The 22936-nt window shown below is 37.5% G+C and overlaps 2 protein-coding genes across 3 annotated transcripts in view; one reads left to right on the top strand and one right to left on the bottom strand.

The window, feature by feature from the left end:
- The first annotated feature begins 6453 nt into the window (after window positions 1-6453).
- On the top strand, window positions 6454-18286 carry LOC133992717 (signal transducer and activator of transcription 1-alpha/beta-like). The gene is made up of 24 exons (XM_062431422.1): window positions 6454-6526; window positions 8552-8679; window positions 8842-8986; window positions 9196-9291; window positions 9618-9695; window positions 9792-9870; window positions 9962-10050; window positions 10752-10903; window positions 11027-11185; window positions 11275-11367; window positions 11788-11847; window positions 11968-11997; window positions 12085-12175; window positions 12311-12355; window positions 13406-13489; window positions 13581-13682; window positions 14438-14573; window positions 14705-14745; window positions 15147-15223; window positions 15362-15501; window positions 16323-16502; window positions 16663-16723; window positions 17015-17108; window positions 18052-18286. The coding sequence occupies exons 2-24, from the start codon at window positions 8552-8554 to the stop codon at window positions 18115-18117; spliced, it is 2226 nt and encodes a 741-aa protein (XP_062287406.1). The 5' UTR covers window positions 6454-6526; the 3' UTR covers window positions 18118-18286.
- A 3348-nt stretch (window positions 18287-21634) lies between these two features.
- Window positions 21635-22936, bottom strand: part of glsb (glutaminase b) — a 57956-nt gene continuing 56654 nt past the window's right edge. The window contains exon 18 of one of the 2 annotated variants that reach the window (XM_062431426.1): window positions 21635-22927. In XM_062431426.1, the coding sequence (XP_062287410.1) occupies window positions 22780-22927 (148 nt within the window). In that variant the 3' untranslated portion in view covers window positions 21635-22779. The remainder of the gene's footprint in view (window positions 22928-22936) is intronic. The other variant, XR_009927040.1, reaches the window with a different exon arrangement.

Genomic DNA, 22936 nt, shown 5'->3' with positions numbered 1-22936 from the left:
TTGATTCACACGCCTACGCACAGCAGTTTGCAGAGAACCATGTGATTCACGGAGAGTCAAAACTGGGTGGAGGTTTTACCCAGGCTGCTCGAGACAGTCAGGCATTATTTATTTTAGGTATATAAAGGATCATTGATTATGATTTTTATATATTAAACTAAATGAGTGTGTTTAGATGCACATTAGTATCCTGGTCCTGTGCTTGTAAAGAGCTTATTCTGGTGGCCGAAACTTGGATAGTACTGTGATAGAAAGCTGATACTGTGACATGTAAACACCCACCATATCAAGATTAGAGTTACTGATACACCTTTATTACCACTGCTGCTACTACTTTTAATACTTCATGGCTACTTAGTCATAGTTATAAACAAGCCTACAGCCTTCATCAGGGAAAGTTTAAAAAAGGGTTTCCTTCCTGTTTATGTTGGCTGGTAATCACTTGATCCGTATGGACAGGTAGAAGTCGAGATGATTAATGCAGAGAGGTAACGTCATGACATGAAGAGACACAATTCAGCAGAACTGTACTAACAAAAGAATAAAAAAAACAGCTTCTGGAGGCTGAGATGGAGAGAAATCAAGACACAACCTGCATGCAGGTGATCAGAAACCTGCATACTGTTACAATTATGCATACATGGATGTGAATAACAAGTTGTTCAAGTTTGATGTAAATGCAATAATAATATCCTGAAGATAATCACAAACAGGCTCAAAACCAGGACACTATAGGGCTGGGTATCATTTAACCTTTAGGCTACATACTGTTCATATTCAGGCTTTTCTCAATATCCTCTCATAATTAGTCTCTACACATAATTGTGTGCGTAATATTATGTATCAGCTGCACTAAAACATTTTTAGAAAGTAGTAAAATATTTCAATTTTTTGTATATTCTGGGTCACATGAAGATAAGTTGTCATAATTTCTGGCTAAAAGAAAAGTTTTTAATGTTTTTTTTCTTCTTACCAATGTGAAAAAATGGGTCAAATTAAAACCCTGAACAGTATGTACGGGTTAAAAGATTATGATACAGTACCAATCCAAGTACGCTTAAAGTGATACTGATACCAATTAAGTACTTTATTCAACGCCCATCATGTGAATGCCACCACTCCTCTACATCTAAATGATTTGAGTTTTACACAAATTGCATTTTGAAAGTCTTCAAATGATTAATATTTATTAACCCTTAAACAGGCAACGTGCACCAGGAGACTCTTTAACAGCCTGTTTGGATGGTTAAGGGGATTGTTCAGTTGTATGTGCCTTGAATTGGTAGAATTAAAGCTTGTGGTATGTTTATACTAAAACCAGTTTAGAAACTAGTATGTGTGATATTAATGACTAGGTTAAGCAATCAATCACATTTTATTTATATAGCACCTTTTATACAGACTAGTGTAGTTCAAAGTGCTTTAAAGTTATTTGATTGACAAGCTGATAATAAGAAAACATTTAAAAAGAGGGAAAAATAACAACAATAATAATTAAAGTAATTTTAAAAAGGAATAAAACAAATTAAAGACAAAACCGGGGACCAATGCATGCAAGAGAAAATCAAAATGATGAAAATGCATTTATCTTGTGTAACAGGCGTGTAGTGTAGAAACACTTTACTGCATCTTGTCAGCTGAACTAAATGTGCTAACTCAAATTCACCACAACTTCACCACAGACGTCATATTTTTATAGCTCTGGGTGCAAAAAGGATTGTTCGCAGTTATCATATGACAGGAGACGTTATGATACTACTTAGTATCGATTTATTTCAGTCTATACCTCAAAGGAATCATGTACCGATACCCAGAACTACAGGACACTGATGTACATGTAAACTTCAACTTGAGCTTTAACCTTTATCGTCACTGAGGGGAAATTTGTCTTGCAGATACACAAATATGATGAAATACGTCAATGGACATCAAGTCACCGTAAATGCACTCATAGTCCGGAAAAAAGGAACTTACTGGACTTCTCTATGTCTTCTCGTACCAATCAGTGAGTGTATTTGTGCACATTAATGTCATAAGTTCCTGTTTTTTTCTTGATTATTTTCACTGAACACTGAGTCATTTAAAAAGATTTAAAAACAATAAGAAATGTTTTATTCCTCCCACACCCAGGACATTTTTCTCCAGACAGCAGCTCAAAAACAATGACACACATACATACAGCGTTGATACACACATAGTTTACCCAGAGAAACAGCAGGAGAGGAGATGAACTGTATAAAAGCTGCTCTGTTGTGCCATAAACATGCTCAGTTTAAATGATGCATAGGATACTATACCCAGTATTCTCAGTATGAAAGGAAATATATCTGAGACAATAGTAAAGTGCAAGTGTAACATGGGTGTGAAGTTTTTGTAGTGGTGAGTAATTTCACAGCAACAACAGCATCATGTGGTGCTACAAAACCAACTCTTTATTTTACTGGAAGCCAGTGAAAAGAAGATAAAATATAGGAGCGATGTGCTGAAACCTTCACATCTTTAGTTCATACTTTGCCTGCAGCTTTCTGAATGAGCTGGAGTTTAGTTAAAGTAAATAAAAAGTGGATTACAGTAAATATATTAGAAATAAAGACATGAACCAGCTTTTCAGAGTCTTACTGCAGCAAGAAGCATCTAACTTTAGATATATTACTCCGCTGATGATAATAGTGAACTACTTTATATTTAAGTGGCTTCTGCATAACTGATACAATAGTAAAGTGCATCAAAGGCTGCTGAGTCATTGTTTTAGGGGTGTTTTAACAGCCTTTATCACTTTATTGTACTCTCTGGTAGAGCAGTTTTATTTGTTTGAAGTATTTTATTGCACATAAAAGAAAAAAACAGTAATACATGCAGATTTTTTTGAAATTCTGAAAAGAAAATAATAACTAACAAAAGATAAATGTGCAGGAGGAGACTAATAAAACCTGTAAAAGCTTGTCGGGTGGCCCTGAGACATACAACATAAACATACAAAAAGAAATGCAGACAAAACAAAGGTGTTACAAGTGTATCAAGGAAGGTGAAAATGTACATACGCATGGAGAATATGATAGTGACAATGGCTGATGATGCTCAACAGATGGCTCAAAGATATGTGTGCCGCTCAATCAGTGAATTTTATTGACAATTTCAACATTTTTTGGGAACGCAGACATTGGACTCTTTAAGGCAAATGGATTGTGCCTTAACAAGTCAGGAGTACAGCTGTTAAGCTACAACATTTTTTATTTTGTGCCCCTGCCAAGGACAAGAGGCGAGACAATCCAAAACAACAGATAAGACAGCGTTCTGGAGAAGAATTGCTACCGCCTGAGATAAGTACTGACCATGAAAGACAGCAAACCCGGAGAGAGGCTTTAACGTCATCATCCTTACCCCAACATGAGGAGTCTCCCCCAGCCCCAACAACCCAACATGAGGAGTCTCCCCTAGCCCCAACAACCCAACATGAGGAGTCTCCCCCAGCCCCAACAACCCAACAAGAGGAGTCTCCCCCAGCCCCAACAACCCAACATGAGGAGTCTCCCCCAGCCAACAACCCAACAAGAGGAGTCTCCCCCAACCCCAACAACCCAATATGAGGAGTCTCCCCCAACCCCAACAACCCAATATGAGGAGTCTCCCCCAGCCCCACCAACCCAACATGAGGAGTATCCCCCAGCCAACAACCCAACATGAGGAGTCTCCCCCAGCCAACAACCCAACATGAGGAGTCTCCCCCAGCCCCAACAACCCAACATGAGGAGTCTCCCCCAGCCAACAACCCAACATGCGGAGTCTCCCCCAGCCCCAACAACCGAACATGCGGAGTCTCCCCCAGCCAACAACCCAACATGAGGAGTCTCCCCCAGCCAACAACCCAACATGAGGAGTCTCCCCCAGCCAACAACCCAACATGCGGAGTCTCCCCCAGCCCCAACAACCGAACATGCGGAGTCTCCCCCAGCCCCAACAACCCAACAAGTGGAGTCTTTATATATAAATAAAGCTGCCTTGCCTTGCCTTGCCTATTGTCTTTTGTTTTATTTGTGTGTTATTTGATTGATTATTTTATTGATATGTCAGCAGAAGAAGATAAAAACTGGAGGAGGCAGAATATGAAGAGTCATATTCCCCAAAATGCAATATTATTTACATCTTGATTCGAGGAGTCAACAGCAATTAAACGACTATTTCCATGTTTCATTTTATTTTTTGTCAACAATTATTTGGATAGAAACTCTCTGAAGCCCTTTTTGTAACTTAAAGCAGTGTTTTTTTCTACACTAGTTCTGTCTAATATATAATATCTTCTTCTCTTCTTGTTTTTTAACAGCCCTTTTTTTCTTTTTTTTGGGGTTATCAAGATAAATCACTTTAAGGATGAGGACTAACTTGTTGGTTTGGTAAAGAAGCCACACCTGGTTAACCCCACCTCTCCTCTTCAACTTCAGTTACTCTATGCCGATGGACACTGCCTCTTTAACAGAAGTTTTACTGTCAATAGGAAAGTCCCTGGCTGACTCACATGCATTTAAATGAGTCCAATGCACAGTGTGTGTTTCCTGTGTGTACAGTTTGCATTGAAAGCACATTTGAAGGGGATCTTCTCTCAGTATGAACAGGATTGAAAAAAAACAACCAGTTTCATTGTTCATTTGTGCAACTGACTATTGTTAAAAGAGTTAAGTAATAAGGTGAGACCTGGTTTTACTGTTTGGGGAGTTTGGCTCCAGTCCAAAGAGGCAACAAGGAAGTGATGTGTTGTTTGCCATTTTTGATGTCTGTCTTGAAGTGCAACAAAACAAATTAAACCTTTTTTAAATTTTTGCTGCACTTACTCTTAGTATTTCCCTTTATATGCATCAACTTATTTAATTATAGCCTATAATATATGATGATGATGAAATGAATAGTTCCCATGACGCACTCACTCCATTCATACTTTTTGAGGGGATGTGAGGACACGGGCACGGTTCACACATGCGCACTAGTCAACTGAGAGTACGCTTTTCCGATCTATCTCTTTCCAGTAATATATTATATCAACCGGACCTGCAGGATCGTATTTCATTGTCTCAACTCGCCCACAACAACATATCCCAATACAACATCTAGTACTGTTTGACGCTGAGGAATCTGAAGACATGACTCATCTTTGAAATGACCCCTAACCAGCGCTGATGGAGCTCAGGATTCATCCATAAAGAGCTGCTGTATTATAACGCTCTCCACCTGATCTTATAGTCATACTATAAATCTGAGTGTAGCAGCTGAGCTCTTTATATACAGTGAATGGTTTGGTGGTGGTGGATGTGCTAACGCGATGTTGCGTAAATGAAGTCACCCGCTGTTGTGCCATGTGCGTAAAAAGCGCACAGCCTAATTTCTCAACTTAAAGACAGTCTCGTTTCTGCTGCTGTGGTGAAGCTGCAGATGTTTAATAATAATCTGACATGCAGCCAGATGTGGGCAGCAAACACAACATCAGCATTGACGTTTCTGCAGTGACACCTGAACGACATTAATGTAAAAATGCAGTCATTAATATAACTCGTGTCAGAGCTGCCAGTAGCTGTAATCTGACATTTTTAGTAGTTTATGTTATAAATGCAAAATAAAAGAGAAGCATTTAAGCTGGTCTAATTATGGTCTCTCTCTCTCTCTCTCTCTCTCTCTCTCTCTCTCTCTCTCTCTCTCTCTCTCTCTCTCTCTCTCTCTCTCTCTCTCTCTCTCTCTCTCTCTCTCTCTGTGTGTGTGTGTGTGTGTGCACCTATGTTAATCAAAGACGCTCAATTAATTTGAGGCTTTTACGCCTTTGACCAATCTGTCTGCTGAAATGTGAAGGAAAAAAAACTTGAAGCACTAAAGACAAAACAAAAAAAACAAAAAAAATGTATAAAGTGCCACATGTTCTGCTAATCAAAACCCGCTGAGTCTAGGGGAATTTGATCTGAGTTGATGCAATGATTCACCATGAAAACATAATGTGGGTGGAGGATTAAGTGATAAACACACCACACACACACACACACACACACACACACACACACACACACACACACACACACACACACACACACACACACACACACACACACACACACACACACACACACACACACACACACACACACACACACACTATCTGTCTGTCTGTCTGTCTGTCTGTCTGTCTGTCTGTCTGTCTATCTATCTATCTATCTATCTATCTATCTATCTATCTATCTATCTATCTATCTATCTAATCTAGATTAATTCAAAGTGCTTTATTATCATGACTGTTTCTTAGCTTTGTTTTGAAAGCGGAAGTTAGAAACAGTGTAACAACCCTGCAGCTGCTGGGTGTTGTTGACTTGACACAGCTCTCTTGTGCTTTCTCGGGAATCACGTGGTTTTTTTGTGGGCCGTCTGATATATAAAGTTCAACCTCTTCTTCCTTATTGTCAAACCAGGCAAAGTCATTGCTGGCGGCTGGAGTTTCTATCCTGACACAACTGTCTGCTGCTCATCTGATAGAGAAACAACAAACAGTCGCACAGTAAGTCACTTTAATGTCATAAGGGGGGGGGGGAAAATGTTTTTATTTGTTATTTTTATTAAGATGCATGTTCAGACAGCAACTTCAGGTTAGTAACAAAACACAGAATCTACAGTTGAGAGTAATCTACATTTTATGTCCATAATTATGCATGTTATCTATTAAGGGAATGTATCATGTATTTCATTGCATCTTTTATTTATGTATATTTTTAAAATAATTGTTAAAAATGTGAGACAACAAACAAGTGACATGCAAACAAGGTAAAGGCAGCAACTAAAGGGAAAAAACAAACACACACACACACACACACATACATACAAGCCCTACATGTGCTTTGCAATATTTAATATTCAGTCATTATTTTAAGAAATGTGCACTATCTGTGCAATATGTGACATTATGGTTTAGCTTGATAATGTGTAAGAAATGTGTGTAATATTTTCGTGTAGGGCCTTTTTGTGTGTCTGTGGACCAGTGTGTGTGTGTGTGTGTGTGTGTGTGTGTGTGTGTGTGTGTGTCTGTGTGTGTTTTTGTGTGTTACTGAATGTTGTTGTGTGTAGTTCGATTGTACATGTACTGGATAATTGTGCGTCTTTGTTGTGGTGCCACCCGTGTTTTTGTGGATTGCCCAAGACAGCGAGACAGTCAAGGCTTACCTAGTGTTATCTGATCTTATGTCATCTTATATTCCATGTAGCTTAACAGTTTCTTGATGTTCCTAAATTGTTAGTTTTTCAGTTCAGTTGGTTTACAAAATAGTGAATAAATACCATAAAAGTCAATAAGGTGCAGTTGGGGTAATGTTTCTGAGGGCATCAGTTGTCTTATTATACAGCAATCAGCTCTTTTCCACTCCTGTATCAATAAGTATTACGGCAGAAACTGCACTTTGCTTTTGTAGGAGCAGTGGGATTTGTTGATTTGTGTTAAATGTAATTCTCCTGTAGAAGCAGAGTAGACTTTCTGGTACAACCTCACCTATTTCCAAGGTGCAGTGAGGGGGAAAAAAAGTCAAAGCTAAAGCAACACTTCCAATCATTAACCCAAACAGGCAGGATGGCAAGGGCAGTAACCACTGAACGACATGGGTGACTCACCATATTTGGTCCATACACCAGAAAATTGCCACCAAGGGGTGAAACTACTAGGTAGTACAGAAGTGTCTTTTCAACCTTTTTAAAATAAATGTAATTCTCCTCTTGGACACTAGGGGGTGCATGGTACAGGCCAGGCTGGGCACAGGTTTTTTAAACGCATGCCATTAGTCATAAATGGTGCTGATGGTAAGAACAGTTGTTTTTTTGTTTTTTTTTTACACTAAATATTTTGGGAAGAACATAAATGCAGTGTATGAAGTATTTGAAAAGACTGAATATTGTACACGTCTAAAATAATTAAACCCATCAGCAGTGGCTAGAGTGTAGGACCCAGTCCCTGCAGCTTTGTTTAACACTTTTTTATTACATAAATAATAAGTAAGTAAAGTATATTTGTATATTACCTTTCACAGACACAAAAAATGCTTTACATACTGAAAAATACACTATTAAAGATGAGTGCAGGGCTGGCTTAGGGTTAGGGTTAGATGTAAGGAGGTAAGATGTCACAGGAGTTTGGGGACAGGCATCCATGGGTCACCTCGAAACTTCTGACTCTTACTGTAAATTAACCGTAAGCTATATTGGGTGCATTGTTATGTTTATATATTATTTTTTCGTAGTAGTAGTAGTAGTAGAAGTAGTAATAGTAGTAGTACTAGTTGTAGTAGTAGTAGTGGTGGTGGTAGTAGTAGTAGTAGTAGTTGTCATAGTCGTAGTCGTAGTAGTAATAGTTGTTGTTATAGTTGTAATAGTAGTGTTAATAGTCGTAGTAGTCGTAGTAATTGTAACAATAGTGATAGTGGTCATAATCATAGTAGTAATAGTCATAGTCGTCGTCGTAGTAGTTGTAGTAGTAGTAGTCAGCATTACTGGTTATTTTTCAGTGCTGGTTTTCAGACTGGTTTCTATCTTTTTCCTGCAGATGGCTCAGTGGCAGGAGCTGCTGAGGCTGGACTCAGCACTGCAGGGTCAGGTGAGCCAGCTATACAATGGAAAATTCCCCCGAGAGATCCGCCACTATCTGAGTGCCTGGATCGAGAGCCAGAACTGGTGAGTTTGAGGGTTAGCAGCACTATCCCTAAATGAATAACCAAAGGCTTTATTGTCAGATACAGAAATAGACAAGTTGTCAATGCACTTACATTCTTAGTTTGCTATGTCTCTTTCTCTCTCTATATATATATATATATATATATTGCTTTGCTTTTTTAGGGATTTGGCAGCTGTTAATGAAGATGAAGCAGGCACTTGTTTCTACGCACTGGTGGAGTTTTTGGAGGAACAGTGGAACCGTTCTGTGCAGGAGAACAACATTTTGCAGGGACCTGATTTTCGAGGGTTCAGTAATTACTTGCAGGTAGGTCAGATGTGAAGTCAAAGTTTGGACTCATTTTCTTATTGAAGTAAATGAGAAGGTGTGTCCAAACTTTAGTCCGGTACTGTATGTGAACTGAGTGTTAGATTGTTGCTACTTTTACCTCATTTATACCGAACCAGGTCTTTGGAGGATTGACACAACTTTAATTGAACTTTGTGCATATTTGCTTGTTTTTTTGTCCCATGTAGACACACTTTCTAGAGATGCCGCTGAAGTTAGCTGTTATCCTCTCTGAATGCCTGAAGGAGGAGAAGAAAATCCTCGCTTCAGCCTCAGAGGCACAGGTGAGATGAATGATACCAGTGAGATGATCAACCCAGTACAATTTTGAACTGGTGTTGTCATTGGACCAACTCTGTAGATATTTTGTTTTGAAGTAAAACTGTAAGAAAACGGAGATGGAAAGCCTGTGATGGGATTACGTCTAGCTTGCAGATCATATCCCTGAACATAGATTTTTCTTCTGCATCTGAACCTTTCATTTTGTCACAGACATGTACACCTTCTTATTCCCAGGTATTCTGTAGATGATTCACTTTTCCAGTTCTTGTCAAAAGAAATTGCCTTTAACTCTTAGCAACTTTTCCAATAATTTGCTGTGCCTTGTCAGGGTTGTGGCCGTCCAGCTGTGGAACAAACAGGTAGAGAGTTGGACAACAAAGTCGAAGAACTGAAAAGGAAGACTTTGGTAAATTCACCTGGACTTCGACAACATAGTTTATTAGTTTTTATTTCACTGACAGCCATCCTGTGAAAAACTGACTTTTCTTTAACTCTGATGCAGGAAGTAAAGAAGGAAATTAAATCACTGGAGGCCCTGTATGGAAACCTTGACTTCATACAGATCAACTGGCAAAGAGGAGGTACTGCATGGTGGGAGACAGAAAGAAAAATACAGGTGATTTGGTGATTTGATGTGAGTTGCTTAATTTGTATCTCATTTGTCGTTCCCAGTGGAGCAGCACGTCGGATTGGCTGAATCGCGTGCGTTTGTGGAAGATGAATGTCGGAAACAAACCAACTTTATTGTACAAACAAAGCAGGTACTGTAGATGCTAGGGATGTCATGATTCTCCAGTTTTTAGACTAGTCATGAGTGATATAATCTCCATCAGTTGTTTGCAATGTACCACACTAAGGCCCTACTGTCAAAATTAAATAATTTATTAGCAATATAATGTAACAATAACTTGTTTCAGCAGTCAATTGGAAACTTACTGTAAACAAAAGAATCATCTAGTGACCTTTTTGTAACTGCAATGTGCACTCTTCATATTAGATGATATTCAAGTTCACAAAAACTAAATTAAAACAGCCTAATGTCCATAGACGATCGATATTCGATTTACAGTCGAGATCGTGACACCCCTAGTAGATGCACACACGCTGATTTTTTTATTGAACAAACAACTAATGAATTAATAAATAAATAAAATAAATAAAAACATTTTTTAAATAATTACAACCCTACTCTTTATACATCCATGGTTATGCTTCTTTCTAACTCCACACCCCCAGATTGTTGTTATTTTCACACTTGTAGTCTTCAGCCCAAACCATCGCTGACTCAGGTGACATCAGTAAATGCAACTTATCAGACAGCTGGAGACACAAAAGACTTCATACACCTTTATTCATTTTTTTCACATGTACAGGACTCCCCAACACCTCAAAACACACTTTTATGTGTAAAATCGGTTCCCCTTTTAAATATTTCTGTGTTTGTTTGTTTTTTGTCTTGCAGATGGTGCTTCAACAGATCAGGAACATTATACACCTGGCAAAAGAGACTGTGGGGAGTCTCACAGGCGTGGAGCTGCCTGAGTGGAGGCACAGGCAGCAGATGGCCTGCATAGGAAGTCCAGTTGACACCAGTCTGGACCATCTCCAGAAGTGGTAAGAAAGCACCACCGTAGCTTTTCATTTTTCATGTAGAAGACTTTTTGTGTCATCATTCTGTCCCACCTGTAAAAACTTAATGACAAATTTGTGTTATGTTGTGTGTGGCGGTGTATTCAGGTTCACAACTGTGGCAGAAGTGCTACAACAAGTACATCAAGAGCTGCAGAAACTGCAAGACCAGAGCAACAAATACAACATCACTAATGCCCGAGACCTCCCTGGTCTCTCAGAAATCAAGAAACTGACACTGTCCCTGTACAAAGAACTTCTTGGCAGGTAAGTCATGACATTGGGGCTCCTCAGTGTTAAATACATACACACATATATTTATTGTTGACGTGTTTTGTTGTGTTCTTGCATTGCAGTGCTCTAGTGGTCGAGAAACAACCCATCATGTTTAGCTTGCCGCATCGGCCTCTAATACTTAAGACCGGAGTGCGATTCTCATTGACTCTGAGGTAAGGCTGCACTTAACACAGTGTCTAAGGGTGGGTATCGGTACCTGATACCTTTAAGGTATATTGACTGAAATAAATCGATACCAAGTAGTATCGAAATGTCTCCCGTCGATAACGATAACTGCAATTGATCCTTTTTGCACTCAAAACTATAAAATATGACTACTTGTATGGACTTGCTCACGGCCAATAAACGCAAGAGTTCTTCGATTGAATGCAACATGTGATTGAAAGTCTTAATAATTTCAGGACTTTCATGACAAATAGTCATATTTTCTAGCTCTGGGTGCAAAAAGGATCAATTGCAGGTATCATTTGCGTTTAATGTACTTAAAATATTTTTAATATTACAATATCTAATTGTTATTTATGTATTTATTTGTAGATTATTCCGTCAGTATCTGTTTTTTCTCTTTACAGGTTCTTAGCAAACCTCCCAGAATTCAAGTGCCGGCTTAAAGTCAAAGCTGTATTTGACAAGTAAGTCAAAGAAAAATCTCAGTCTGACACATTTGATATACTATTATTATTTTAATATAAACAGAAACCTTTGTATCCCCATACATCTTTTTGTGTCTCTTTTCTTTCCTAATTAATAAGGGATGTTGAAGAAGTCAAGACAATTATTGGGTAGGTGCACTGGTCAGTCATGTATATTGTCATCATCAATCAATATAGGCTTATGATTGATTTTTAACGTTGGTGATGACGTTTTAGGTTTCGTCGCTTTGATTTCACCACGGTTAACAGTAAAGTGATGGACGTGGACGCACAAGGAGGAGACTTGGTGGCAGAATTTGAAAACATGGTAAAAAATGCAATAAAATCTTGAACTTACAAGCTAAATAAACGTTAAACCTTTGAAATGTGATTTATTTTGTTGTTGTAACAAATGTATATAATGACGGCATTTTCTTTTTTTTTTTTTTTTTTAAATTTCCAGTCACTCGGGGAAAGTGTGAAAGTGAGAAAGAAAGGACCGTCTCAGGTACAAAGAAACATTCAAATTCAGCTATCCAGTTCAGTCATTTATATAACTTATGCTATTTGTATACTGTTATGATGTTGGATATTATAGCTAAACATAGCCATAGTTCTAAAACTTGGGATGAACATATGTAGAAATGCTCCTGGTAAGTCAAAATCCACGGCTTCAACTTGCTTGCTTTGTTTGCGACTGTTTTTTTTCTAATTGGTTGTGCACGCCCATAAACGGCCGTCCGTTCCATAGCCTTGGTTGCTAAGGTTGTTGCTAAAGTGTTTCCGTGTATTGTTCACGTTGTTCAATCCCATATTTAGAATCAGATTCAGGCTAAAACATGTGCGTTTTAAAAGGTTATCAAAACTGAAAGTTTTCTGACAATGAATTGTTTTAGCTCCAATAATAATAACATTTGCATAGTTGGTTAACTGGTGGGTACAACCGACAAATTATTGAATATTTGCTGCATGCCAACATTCACAAGGTCTAAAAAGATAATGTGTCAAAAAAAACTTCAACTTTCAATATTCATAACAGACAAGGTTTAACTGCACAAACTTGTATGTATTGAAATGATAATCAGCCTTTTATTTCTTTAAGGAAACACATTAATTAAAAGAAAAAATCTTATAGGCTTACAGACCACTAAAAATATAACAGCATAGTTTTTTTTTTACCCGCCATAAACATTGCTGAGCATATCCTTTACAATCATGTTAGCAATGAGAGACGTAAAGTTAGTCAGAGGACCGGAACTCCCCACCTGGTTCTACTTCAACACAATGTGGAGGTGGTTTACAGAAGCTTAGAGCGCCGCCTAGTGGCTGAAAGTGAGAATTGCTCTCCAGTAGCTGTTTATGAACCCTTCATAGCATGCTACACAGCTCAACTCTTGATTAAAGTTTCTTAATTAAAATCAAAACAAAAATGACCGCAGCACAAAGGTTGAAGTTATTCCCTGCAAACAATTACTTGGATATTTGGTTTTAATGACACATCCCAAAATACAAGTAATGTCTCCTCATACAACTGTTTATTTTTCTTCTTCTTCGCCAGAGTCGTCTGGGAGTCACTGAAGAACTCCACGTGATTAAATTTGTGATGGAGTTTCAGCATGATGGCTTGGAGTTCGACATTGAGGTGAGTGTTTGCTCTATTGCTGAACATATTAATATTAGGTTAAGAGATGGTAGTGTTGGAAGTTAAATGGTCTTCTCCTGTGTGGGTCCAGGCCAGCTCGCTGCCTGTAGTTGTTGTCTCCAGTACCAATCAGATCCCCAGTGCCTGGGCCTCTGTGATGTGGTCCAGCATGCTGTCCACCAGTGAACCGAGGGTAAATCTATCATCACTCTGCAACACAACACATAAACAATTGACAATTAGGATCAGTTTAGCTGCATCCAGTGGTGGAGAGTAATAAAGTACATTTACTCAAGTACTGTACTAAAGTAGAATTTTGAGGTATTTGTACTTTACTGTAGTATTTCCTTTTGATGCTACTTTATACTTTCACTCCACTGCATTCTAGAGGGAAATATTGTACTTTCTACTCAACTACATTTAACAACTTTAGGTACTTTTTAGAAGATGAAGAATTGACACAACGGATACAAAAAGCCGTATGTAGTCAGCCTCACATTTCAGATGTCTATGAGTTGTTAACAGCTCCATCAAATAGTTTTTTTTCTCTCTAAACCCATGGTTTCATTTCAATAAATGTTCGAATGATCCAATATTTCATCCATTTGGAGGGCCTGACCCCTAGGTTCGGGACCACTGGACTAAATGAGTTAACTCTATATAAAGTAGTTCACCTCCAGCAAGCTCACAATATTTATGTACTTTTACTCAAGTAGGATTTTTCATGGTGGACTTTTACGTGTAATGGAGTATTTTTACATTACTTTATTGGTACTTTTACTTAAGTAAAGGATCTTTATACTTCATCCACCAATGGAAACATTCAAACAGTCAGTTTTCATAACCAACCATACAGGGTCACATCCCATTGATGAACAGATGTTTAGGGTAATTTTTTCACTGCAGCTCAAACTATAGTAAAACTCTTAACTTTTATTTGTTCTGCAGAACCTTTCGTTGTTTGTCAAACCTCCTCCACTCAGCTGGCAGCAGCTGTCGCAGGCTCTGAGCTGGCAGTTTTTGTCTGTTGGGCAAAAAGAGCTCAACAAAGACCAGCTCTCCATGCTGAAAGACAAAATTGTTGGTAAGTGTTTGACCGTCATTTCAAAGGAACTGCAGCTTACTGACTGACCTAAGATATGAAGGTTAATTTCTCTATTTCAGAATTTATATACATTTTTTTCATATTTTTCTGGAACTGTTGTGTCTTCACAGATGATCCTGCTGATCTTGTTGACTGGCACAAGTTCTCCAAGGTGTGTCTTATACTGTAGATCATAACATTGGTCTTTATAAACTAGAGCAGGGGGGATGACACTATGTATTTTTACACGTATGTACTATAGCAGTTCCTTACCCAAATTCCTTCCCTAGCAGAAAAATAAGTTTTTATACAATCATCAATCGTACTGTTATTGGTTTTAACAGATAAAAATAAAACCACTTTTTCTGACTAATGCTAAAGCAACTAAATATTGACAAAGATACTGTTTTAAGATTTGCAAAATGAGCATAATGAATAATGAACCTTTCATACCTATTGACGAGTTTGTTAAAAATGATGCAATATTTGTAAATTAGCTTCCTTTACTTTATTGGTTAAAGAAGAAGCTGAGAGGAACTTAGTCTCTCTCGCTTTGCTTTCCTGTGTTGACAGGTCGACAGTACTTGGATCTGGATTGATGGAATCCTGGATTTGATCAAAAAACACCTCATGGACTTTTGGCGGCAAGGGTAAGACCAAATAATCTTGTCACTGTTTCACCGTATGAAACTGTAACATTGGCTTCTGAGAATAACTGATTTGGGATTAAGTCTCTGTGCTTTACCAGTGAACTAAACCCCTCGTCATATTCTTCACGTGGGCTTCAGGTACATCATGGGGTTCGTGAGCAGGAAGAAAGCAGAGTCCTTGTTGAAGAAAAAACAGACGGGGACCTTTCTGATCCGCTTCAGTGAGAGCATCAAAGACGGAGCTATCACCTTCAGCTGGGTCGATCACTCCAATGGTGGTATGTTTCTCATTCACATATTAGCATTTTAAAGGATAGGTACTCGTCTTTTCAAGTCTGCCAAATACAATATTGACATGCCATTATGTATGTGGAAATCAAGAGAGTCATAGTCACGAAATTTAAGCCAAATAAATGTGTGCACATGTACACGAAATTTCCATTTCTTTAGTGAGACTCAGCACGACTTTCAAACTAACCTATTTCAATAGGAGGTATATTTTGTGCCTACAGCATTTTTTTTTCTGTCAGTTGGGAATCCCTGTTAAAAAGTAATGATGTTTTATGATGTGATGATGCTTTGGTCTAAAATGATGACTTAAATAATAAAGTTACCAAGGTCTTCGAAAGTTAGCCAACCTTTATCGTCATAGCAACATAAACACCACGACAGAAAAACGTCCTGACTTGCAGTTGAACACATATCTATCTATCTATCTATCTATCTATCTATCTATCTATCTATCTATCTATCTATCTAGCCATCTATCTATCTGTCTCTCTGTCTATCTATCTATCGATCTATCTATCTAGCCATCTGTCTATCTGTCTGTCTGTCTATCTATCTATCTATCTAGCCATCTATCTAGCCATCAATCTATCTAGCCATCAATCTATCTAGCCAACCCACCGTATACCCATATAAAGTGGACCAGGATTGGTTCCAAACTACTCATGCTTGTAGATAAACTCCATTCATCATTCTGCACTGTGAAGCTCAAACTGCCAACTGCGGGAAGAAGAAGAAAAACACATTTTTGAGTACTCCAGTCATCTGAGCTGTCTTGACCGGATATTTGTCCTCTTGTTGTTGCTTGTAGATGCCTACGTGCACGCGGTGGAGCCCTACACTAAGACAGAGCTATCGTCCTATACTCTGCCACACATTGTTTACAACTACAGCCTGAAAGGTGAAAACAGCGTGATGAAGAATCCTCTGACCTATCTTTACCCAGACATCCACAAAGACACTGCCTTCGAACACTACTACACCAGCACTAGTATGGCCTCTTCCTCAACCTTTATCACCTTTATCTGCCAAGAAATGTAATTCTAACTGTATGACTTGTAATGATTATTGTATTTATAATGTGAAATTTACATGGTAGTATACTATTCTTTATTGAATATGAGTCCCTCTAATGACTTTTATCTATGCAGAGATGTCAAAACCTATAAGCAAGGATGGTTATGTGCTAAGAAGAACAAACTGTCTGTCAGAGTAAGTAAGATTATGATAATTAAACAAAAAATACATCAGAGAAAAACACGTTGCATTACAAATATTAAAGTATCTACAGCCCCTTTACGAAGAAATGGATGATGCTTCCATATGAACTCCATGCTACCATAGCCATCTTTTGCTACCCATTCCATCTGCATGTATTGTAACTGTTGTGATGTGTGTATTTTTAAAATGTCTTTATTGTTGCGTGCTGTAACTGACAGGAAGTAGAAGAAGGATTTGCCTTAATTATGTATGGTATGTGTTTTTGTTTTTTTCTTTCTACAGCAATCCTACGCCCCCTCCCTCTCCACCTCAAGAGATGCTCGACATGGACATGGACACGGATGCAGACACTTGTGTCCAAAACGCCATTGAACGTGTAAGTTTTAAATGTTTGCATTTCTCTCCATTCCTCTAAAGGTGCTGGGTATAGAATTTAGTGGCTTGCAACAGGACAGAGATAGGCAGAAATGGAAGTATCATCACCTGAAAATAAGAATCTTTGTGTTTGCGTTGCGTTGTATTACGTTATCGGTTGTTATTACGTTATCGGCCGTTATTACTTTATAAGCTGTTATTGGTTATTATTACGTTATCGGTTGTCATGACGTTATTGGTTGTTATGACGTTATCGGCCTTTATGACGTTATCGGTTGTTATTACGTTATCAACCGTTATTACGTTATCAGTTGTTATGACGTTATCGGCCGTTATGACGTTATCGGTTGTTATTACGTTATCGGTTGTTATGACGTTATCGGCCGTTATTACGTTACCGGTTGTTAATACGTTATCAACCGTTATTACGTTATCGGTTGTTATGACGTTATCGGCCGTTATGACGTTTCTCGGTTGTTATTACGTTATCGGCCGTTATTACATTACCGGTTGTTATTACGTTATCAACCGTTATTACGTTATCGGTTCTTATGACGTTATCGGCCGTTATGACGTTATCGGTTGTTATGACGTTATCGGCCGTTATTACGTTACCGGTTGTTATTACGTTATCGGCCGTTATGACGTTATCGGCCGTTATTACATTATCGGTTGTTATTACGTTATCGGCTACTACAAGTGCACAAAATGTGTAATGGGCATCAAATTAAGTACTCAATTAGTATCAGTATCACTTTAAGGGTACTTGGGTTGGCAAGTTTTCTGTGTGTTCCAATGATGCGTTTTTGATATAAAAACATGGTAAGTGCAGCTTTAACAATCCCTCCATTTCAGTATATCCAGTGTTTTCAAACATGTGGCTTGTTTAAAGTTTTTTGTCTCTGCTCTTAAATTTAAACTTGACCTTTTTGTTTCCTCTGTAGATTGAGAATCAACAGCGGCTGCAGGAACTCTTCCCCCAGTTGTCCCCTGTCTTCTACACATCTTAAGAGGAGACACTCTTCAAGCCAGTGTTTCTCCCTCCTGAAAATGTGCCAACACCTTTTGTCAGAAAGAAAAACTTTATTAATCTCGAGCGCTAGGTGTTACAGTCTTAACATATCAACATACAGGAAAACAAATGCAGTATAGACAGCTATATATATATATATATATATATATATATATATATATATATATATATATATATATATATATATATATATATATATATATATATACATGCATAAAGGGGATTAATGGTTCAGTTCAGTTTTATTTTATAGCGTCTAATCACAGCCCTTTTCTTCTTAGTGTTTTACATTTATATAAACATACCAGCGATGTTAAGAGGTTTGGGCAATGCTTTAGGTGTTGTAGTTTAATAGTTTAAACTGACTGCATTTCTACTGTTTCATGATCCTTATTTTTTTATTCAACTGTTTTCTTTTACTTTTTGGAGATTCAGTTGAATCTTGCGGGTAAAAAAAAGACATCGCTGTACTGTAATGAACATGTTTTGAACCCATTCTAGTGCCGATTGGACATTACATCTTTATTAAACGGCACTGAAGATACAATTATAGTTTCATTTAGGGGGAGAAAACATTGCTTATATTTGTTGGCTGCTTGTCCTGACAACACGTTATCAGCCCGATACTGCAAAATACGGAGCTTTTGTTAGGAATAAAGAATAGGGGGTAAAAAAAGTTGCACTATTGTATGATATAATAAGCAGGGAAATTAAAGCTGCACAGTATCTCAGAACAATAAATGTTTATATGTCATTGTGTGTGTTTGTATAGTCAACATAAAAACAAAGCCATGTGTGAAACTTGATGAATGGGTGTATATATATAAAATGTATTTTCCGCAATGTGGGATTAATAAAGTCTATTTTGTTTTATCACAAAACAAAAAACTGTTTTACACATCTAAATGTAAGTTAATGTTTTCTGATGTTAAACTACATTAGTGCTGATTATTAACAGTGAAGTGAAACAGGCAAATTGTCTCATTTATGATCACATGAAAAGCACACAACATAGTTTATTTACAGTATGTGTGCAATATAATCAAATAATTACAGACTTGGCCGTTAAGACAAAGAAGGTATTTGCCTCCACAATTGTTGTTTTCTCAGTTATAGTAATGTTTAATTATACTGAACATGTCAAAAACAAGTCAAATCTGAACACACAGTTTTAGCTTCAATGTTGCTTAAACCTCCTGAAATTTCATCATCTCAAATAAACCTCCATAAATCTGCTGAGAAATAACAGAGAACTAGAAATACTGCCTCCAGTCAACCAGCAAGTGAAGTTAAAGTTTACATCCATGACTGTCCAGACTCGTTTAATATTTGTAGTGAAGACTTTTAACATATTTAATAAAATCACAGCCGTTTTAAAGTGAGCATTCAAGATTAGTGTCACCAAATCAATATCTGACCAAATGTGAAATATTGTCACAAAGTCAATTTTTGATGTTAAATAACACAGAAAAGTGTTTTTAGAGAATATTATGATGCTGCAGTGAAGTTGACCTTTTTCTTTTTTTTTAATACTTTATTTATTGTCATCACTTCATTTCATACGTCCTGCAACACAGCGATGACAACCCTCTGTTTTTTAATGTGTTTCGGTGCCCATTGATGCAACATAATAAATAATTAACTAATGCACCTTTGACTTTTTGGATATAAACTATCATCACTTCATCATTTTACCTTATCAGACATTTTAGCTCATGAATCTTTGAGTTATGGCCAAAAATGTGTTATGTTACAGTATGTTAGGTCACAGGGACTTCTGACCTTTGACTGCCAAAATCTAATCAGCTCATCCTGGAGATCAAGTGGATGTTTTGTGCCGGATGTGATGACATTCCCTCCCAGGCATTCCTGAGATATTATGTTAACAAACAATGGGACGGAGGTGAGGTTACAGTGACCCCGAACACCCACACTGCTGTTTGTAAGACTCTCATTGATCCTTTACTTAAGTATCAATAAAACAATGTCAAAATACTCCATTACAAGTAAAAGTCCAGCATGAGTATTGTGAGCTTGCTGGAGGAGGAGCTAGTTTAAACTACTTTTCACGAGCAAGGACCACACCACCAATGAGATACATTTGACAAATTTATTAACAAGATTTGAATGAATCGTTTGTGCTCTTGATGCAGTGTGGGGAGGCCGTATGAAGGATCCGCTGCTGCGCCCGGGCAACGAGGACCCCCTTGGAACCTATGAGAAAGGAGAGAAGAACAGAAAGAGAGGGCGGGGGGGTGGGGGAACTCGAATACGAGAGCGAAAGAGGGGGAAGAGGGATTAGGCTGGTTTATATAGGAGCCGGAAAGGGTGTAATTGGGGTGTTTTTCCCGCTCCTGAAACTGCGCTTCACAAGCTTCGATATATAAAGTAGGGCTGGGCAATATATCGATATTATATTGATATCGTGATATAAGACTTAGATATCGTCTTAGATTTTGGACATCGTAATATCGCGATATGTCATCAGAGTTGTGTTTTCCTGGTTTTAAAGGCTGCATTACAGTAGAGTATGTCATTTTCTGAACTTACCAGACTGTTCCAGCTGTTATGTTATTCACCTTTTACCCACTTGGTGTGTTATATCCACATTTCTGATGATTATTTATCAAACAACAGTCATCTGGACAATATTGTTGCAGTATTGATATCAAGGTATTTGGTCAAAAATATCATATTTGATTTTGTCCATATCGCCCCGCCCTAATATACACTTAGCTAGTTTAGTCCAGTGGTCCCTGACCTACGATGAAATTTGGATCATTTGAACATTTATTGAAATGAAACCACGTGAGAAGTTTAGAGGGAAAAATCACTATTTGGTGGAGCTGTTAACAACTCATAGACATCTGAAATGTGAGCCTGACTACACACTGGTTTCATCTTTAACAATGTGTTGTATTTTAAAAGCTTGTTATATTATCACATTGTGTCAAATCTTGCATATTTCATTATTAGATTCTGTATTTTTAATGAAGGAGAAGATTTAAGGATTTTTAAAGTGGTATTTGTTCTTTATTTGGTGGGGGAACAAAAAAATACAACATCAGACAAACATTATTGTTCTAAGCAAAGTATTTCTGTTTGTCTTAACACACGTATGGACGGGGAAGAAATGTGTTTGCTGGCATTCATGGCAGGAAGAGGAAGAGGATGGAGAGAAAAGCAGAAAACATACCTGCTTTAAATGAATATTAGGTGAAAAACTCATAATACACACCTACAGAAAAATGTGACAAAAAAAAAAAAAATACAACAAATGACACAATCTGAACTCTTTAAAGATGAATTTTACATTTTTTGTTTTAAAGTCTCTTGTGAAATAAATACAAACTGCTTCTATTGCAAGTGTTACCGCTGAAAAAATACATTCAGGAGTACAATCTGTCAGTGACCAGCAGTCAAGAGGACACTCGTGTGCATGTAAAGATCATATTTATACATTCAGAGACACATCTTTAGAATATATATATCTATATAATAATAATCTTCAGACATCTTTTACAAAAACTCACAAAACTACTAAACAGTGAGAGTTTAACCGAAAATACAACAAGGAACAGTGAACAAACTAAACTAAACTAACACAAGTTGATACAATCTATTAATATCCTGTGTTGTGATTTACAGAAATGCGGATATTGTATCATTTATTTAACGGTATATTGGGGTCAGTGACAAATAAGGGTTGGCAAAGATGCTCCGGAAAATGTCAAATGGTATAACCACAAATAAACACAATCTAAGATTATTCCAAACTAGTTAATATGGTGTTTTATTGAGAATTTAGCCTTTTTAAAGCAAGTTTAACCCTCACATATTGTTCATATTCTGACAGTTTTATTCCCTTTAGGATTAGTCATTATACAAAATATTTAACAAATGTATTTTCCATCCATAGATATATTACCAGTCATTCATTCACAATCTCACTTCATTATGATCTAATGTTAATTAATTGAAAGTTAAGTATGCAACAAAATTTGAATGGTAGGTTTCATTATAACCATTAAAACCAGCAATCAAAACTGACCCAGCTCCACAAAAAAATATATAATTTTGAGATATTTCCTTTTTTGTACATTCTGGGTCACTTTAAGAAAAGTCATAACATTTAAACTTAAAGAAAGCCAATTAGGGTGTTTTTATTGATTTCAAATGTCAAAATGGGTCAAATTGATTGAAATTAGGGGTTAATTATTTGGTATTAAGTTTTTATGGTTACACCACTTGGACATTTTTGCCATAATCCTCTAATATATTCTCTCAAAATGAATTAAAAGCAGTCATTTGATCTTGGGTTGACAAAAAAATAATGTGTGCAAGTTTATTTTCACATTTTAACCTTTTTAAATTTGACCACATGGACACAAAAAAAACGTCACTGACCCATTGATAAGATGCTCACACACACACACTCACTCACTCACACACACTTTGTATTATTATTATTATTATTATTATTATTATAATAGAGGCGAGGAGGAGATATACAGCCTGAAAGCACACGAGCACACTGATAAGATCACTGCTGCAACAGAGAAAACACAAGTTCAGCCCAGTAAATTTAGAACTACGTATGGTCGCTATGGTAACATTTGACCAGTTTAAAGCGGCACGTCTACAGCAGGCTGTCCAGGCTCTTCTCCACCCGCTCCTTGTCATCGGGGCTGTCCGGGGGGCTGTACTTGTTGTTGTATTGCTGCAGGATGGTGACGACGTCGTGGTGGCCGAAGTGCACCGCCTCCTCCATCGGAGTGTTGCCCCATCTGTGACAG

The sequence above is a fragment of the Scomber scombrus genome, chromosome 13 (assembly GCF_963691925.1).
Source record: "Scomber scombrus chromosome 13, fScoSco1.1, whole genome shotgun sequence".
Classification (NCBI taxonomy): domain Eukaryota; kingdom Metazoa; phylum Chordata; class Actinopteri; order Scombriformes; family Scombridae; genus Scomber; species Scomber scombrus.
The sequence above is the reverse complement of the archived record's forward strand: the minus strand, read 5'-3'. Positions and strand labels throughout refer to the sequence as shown.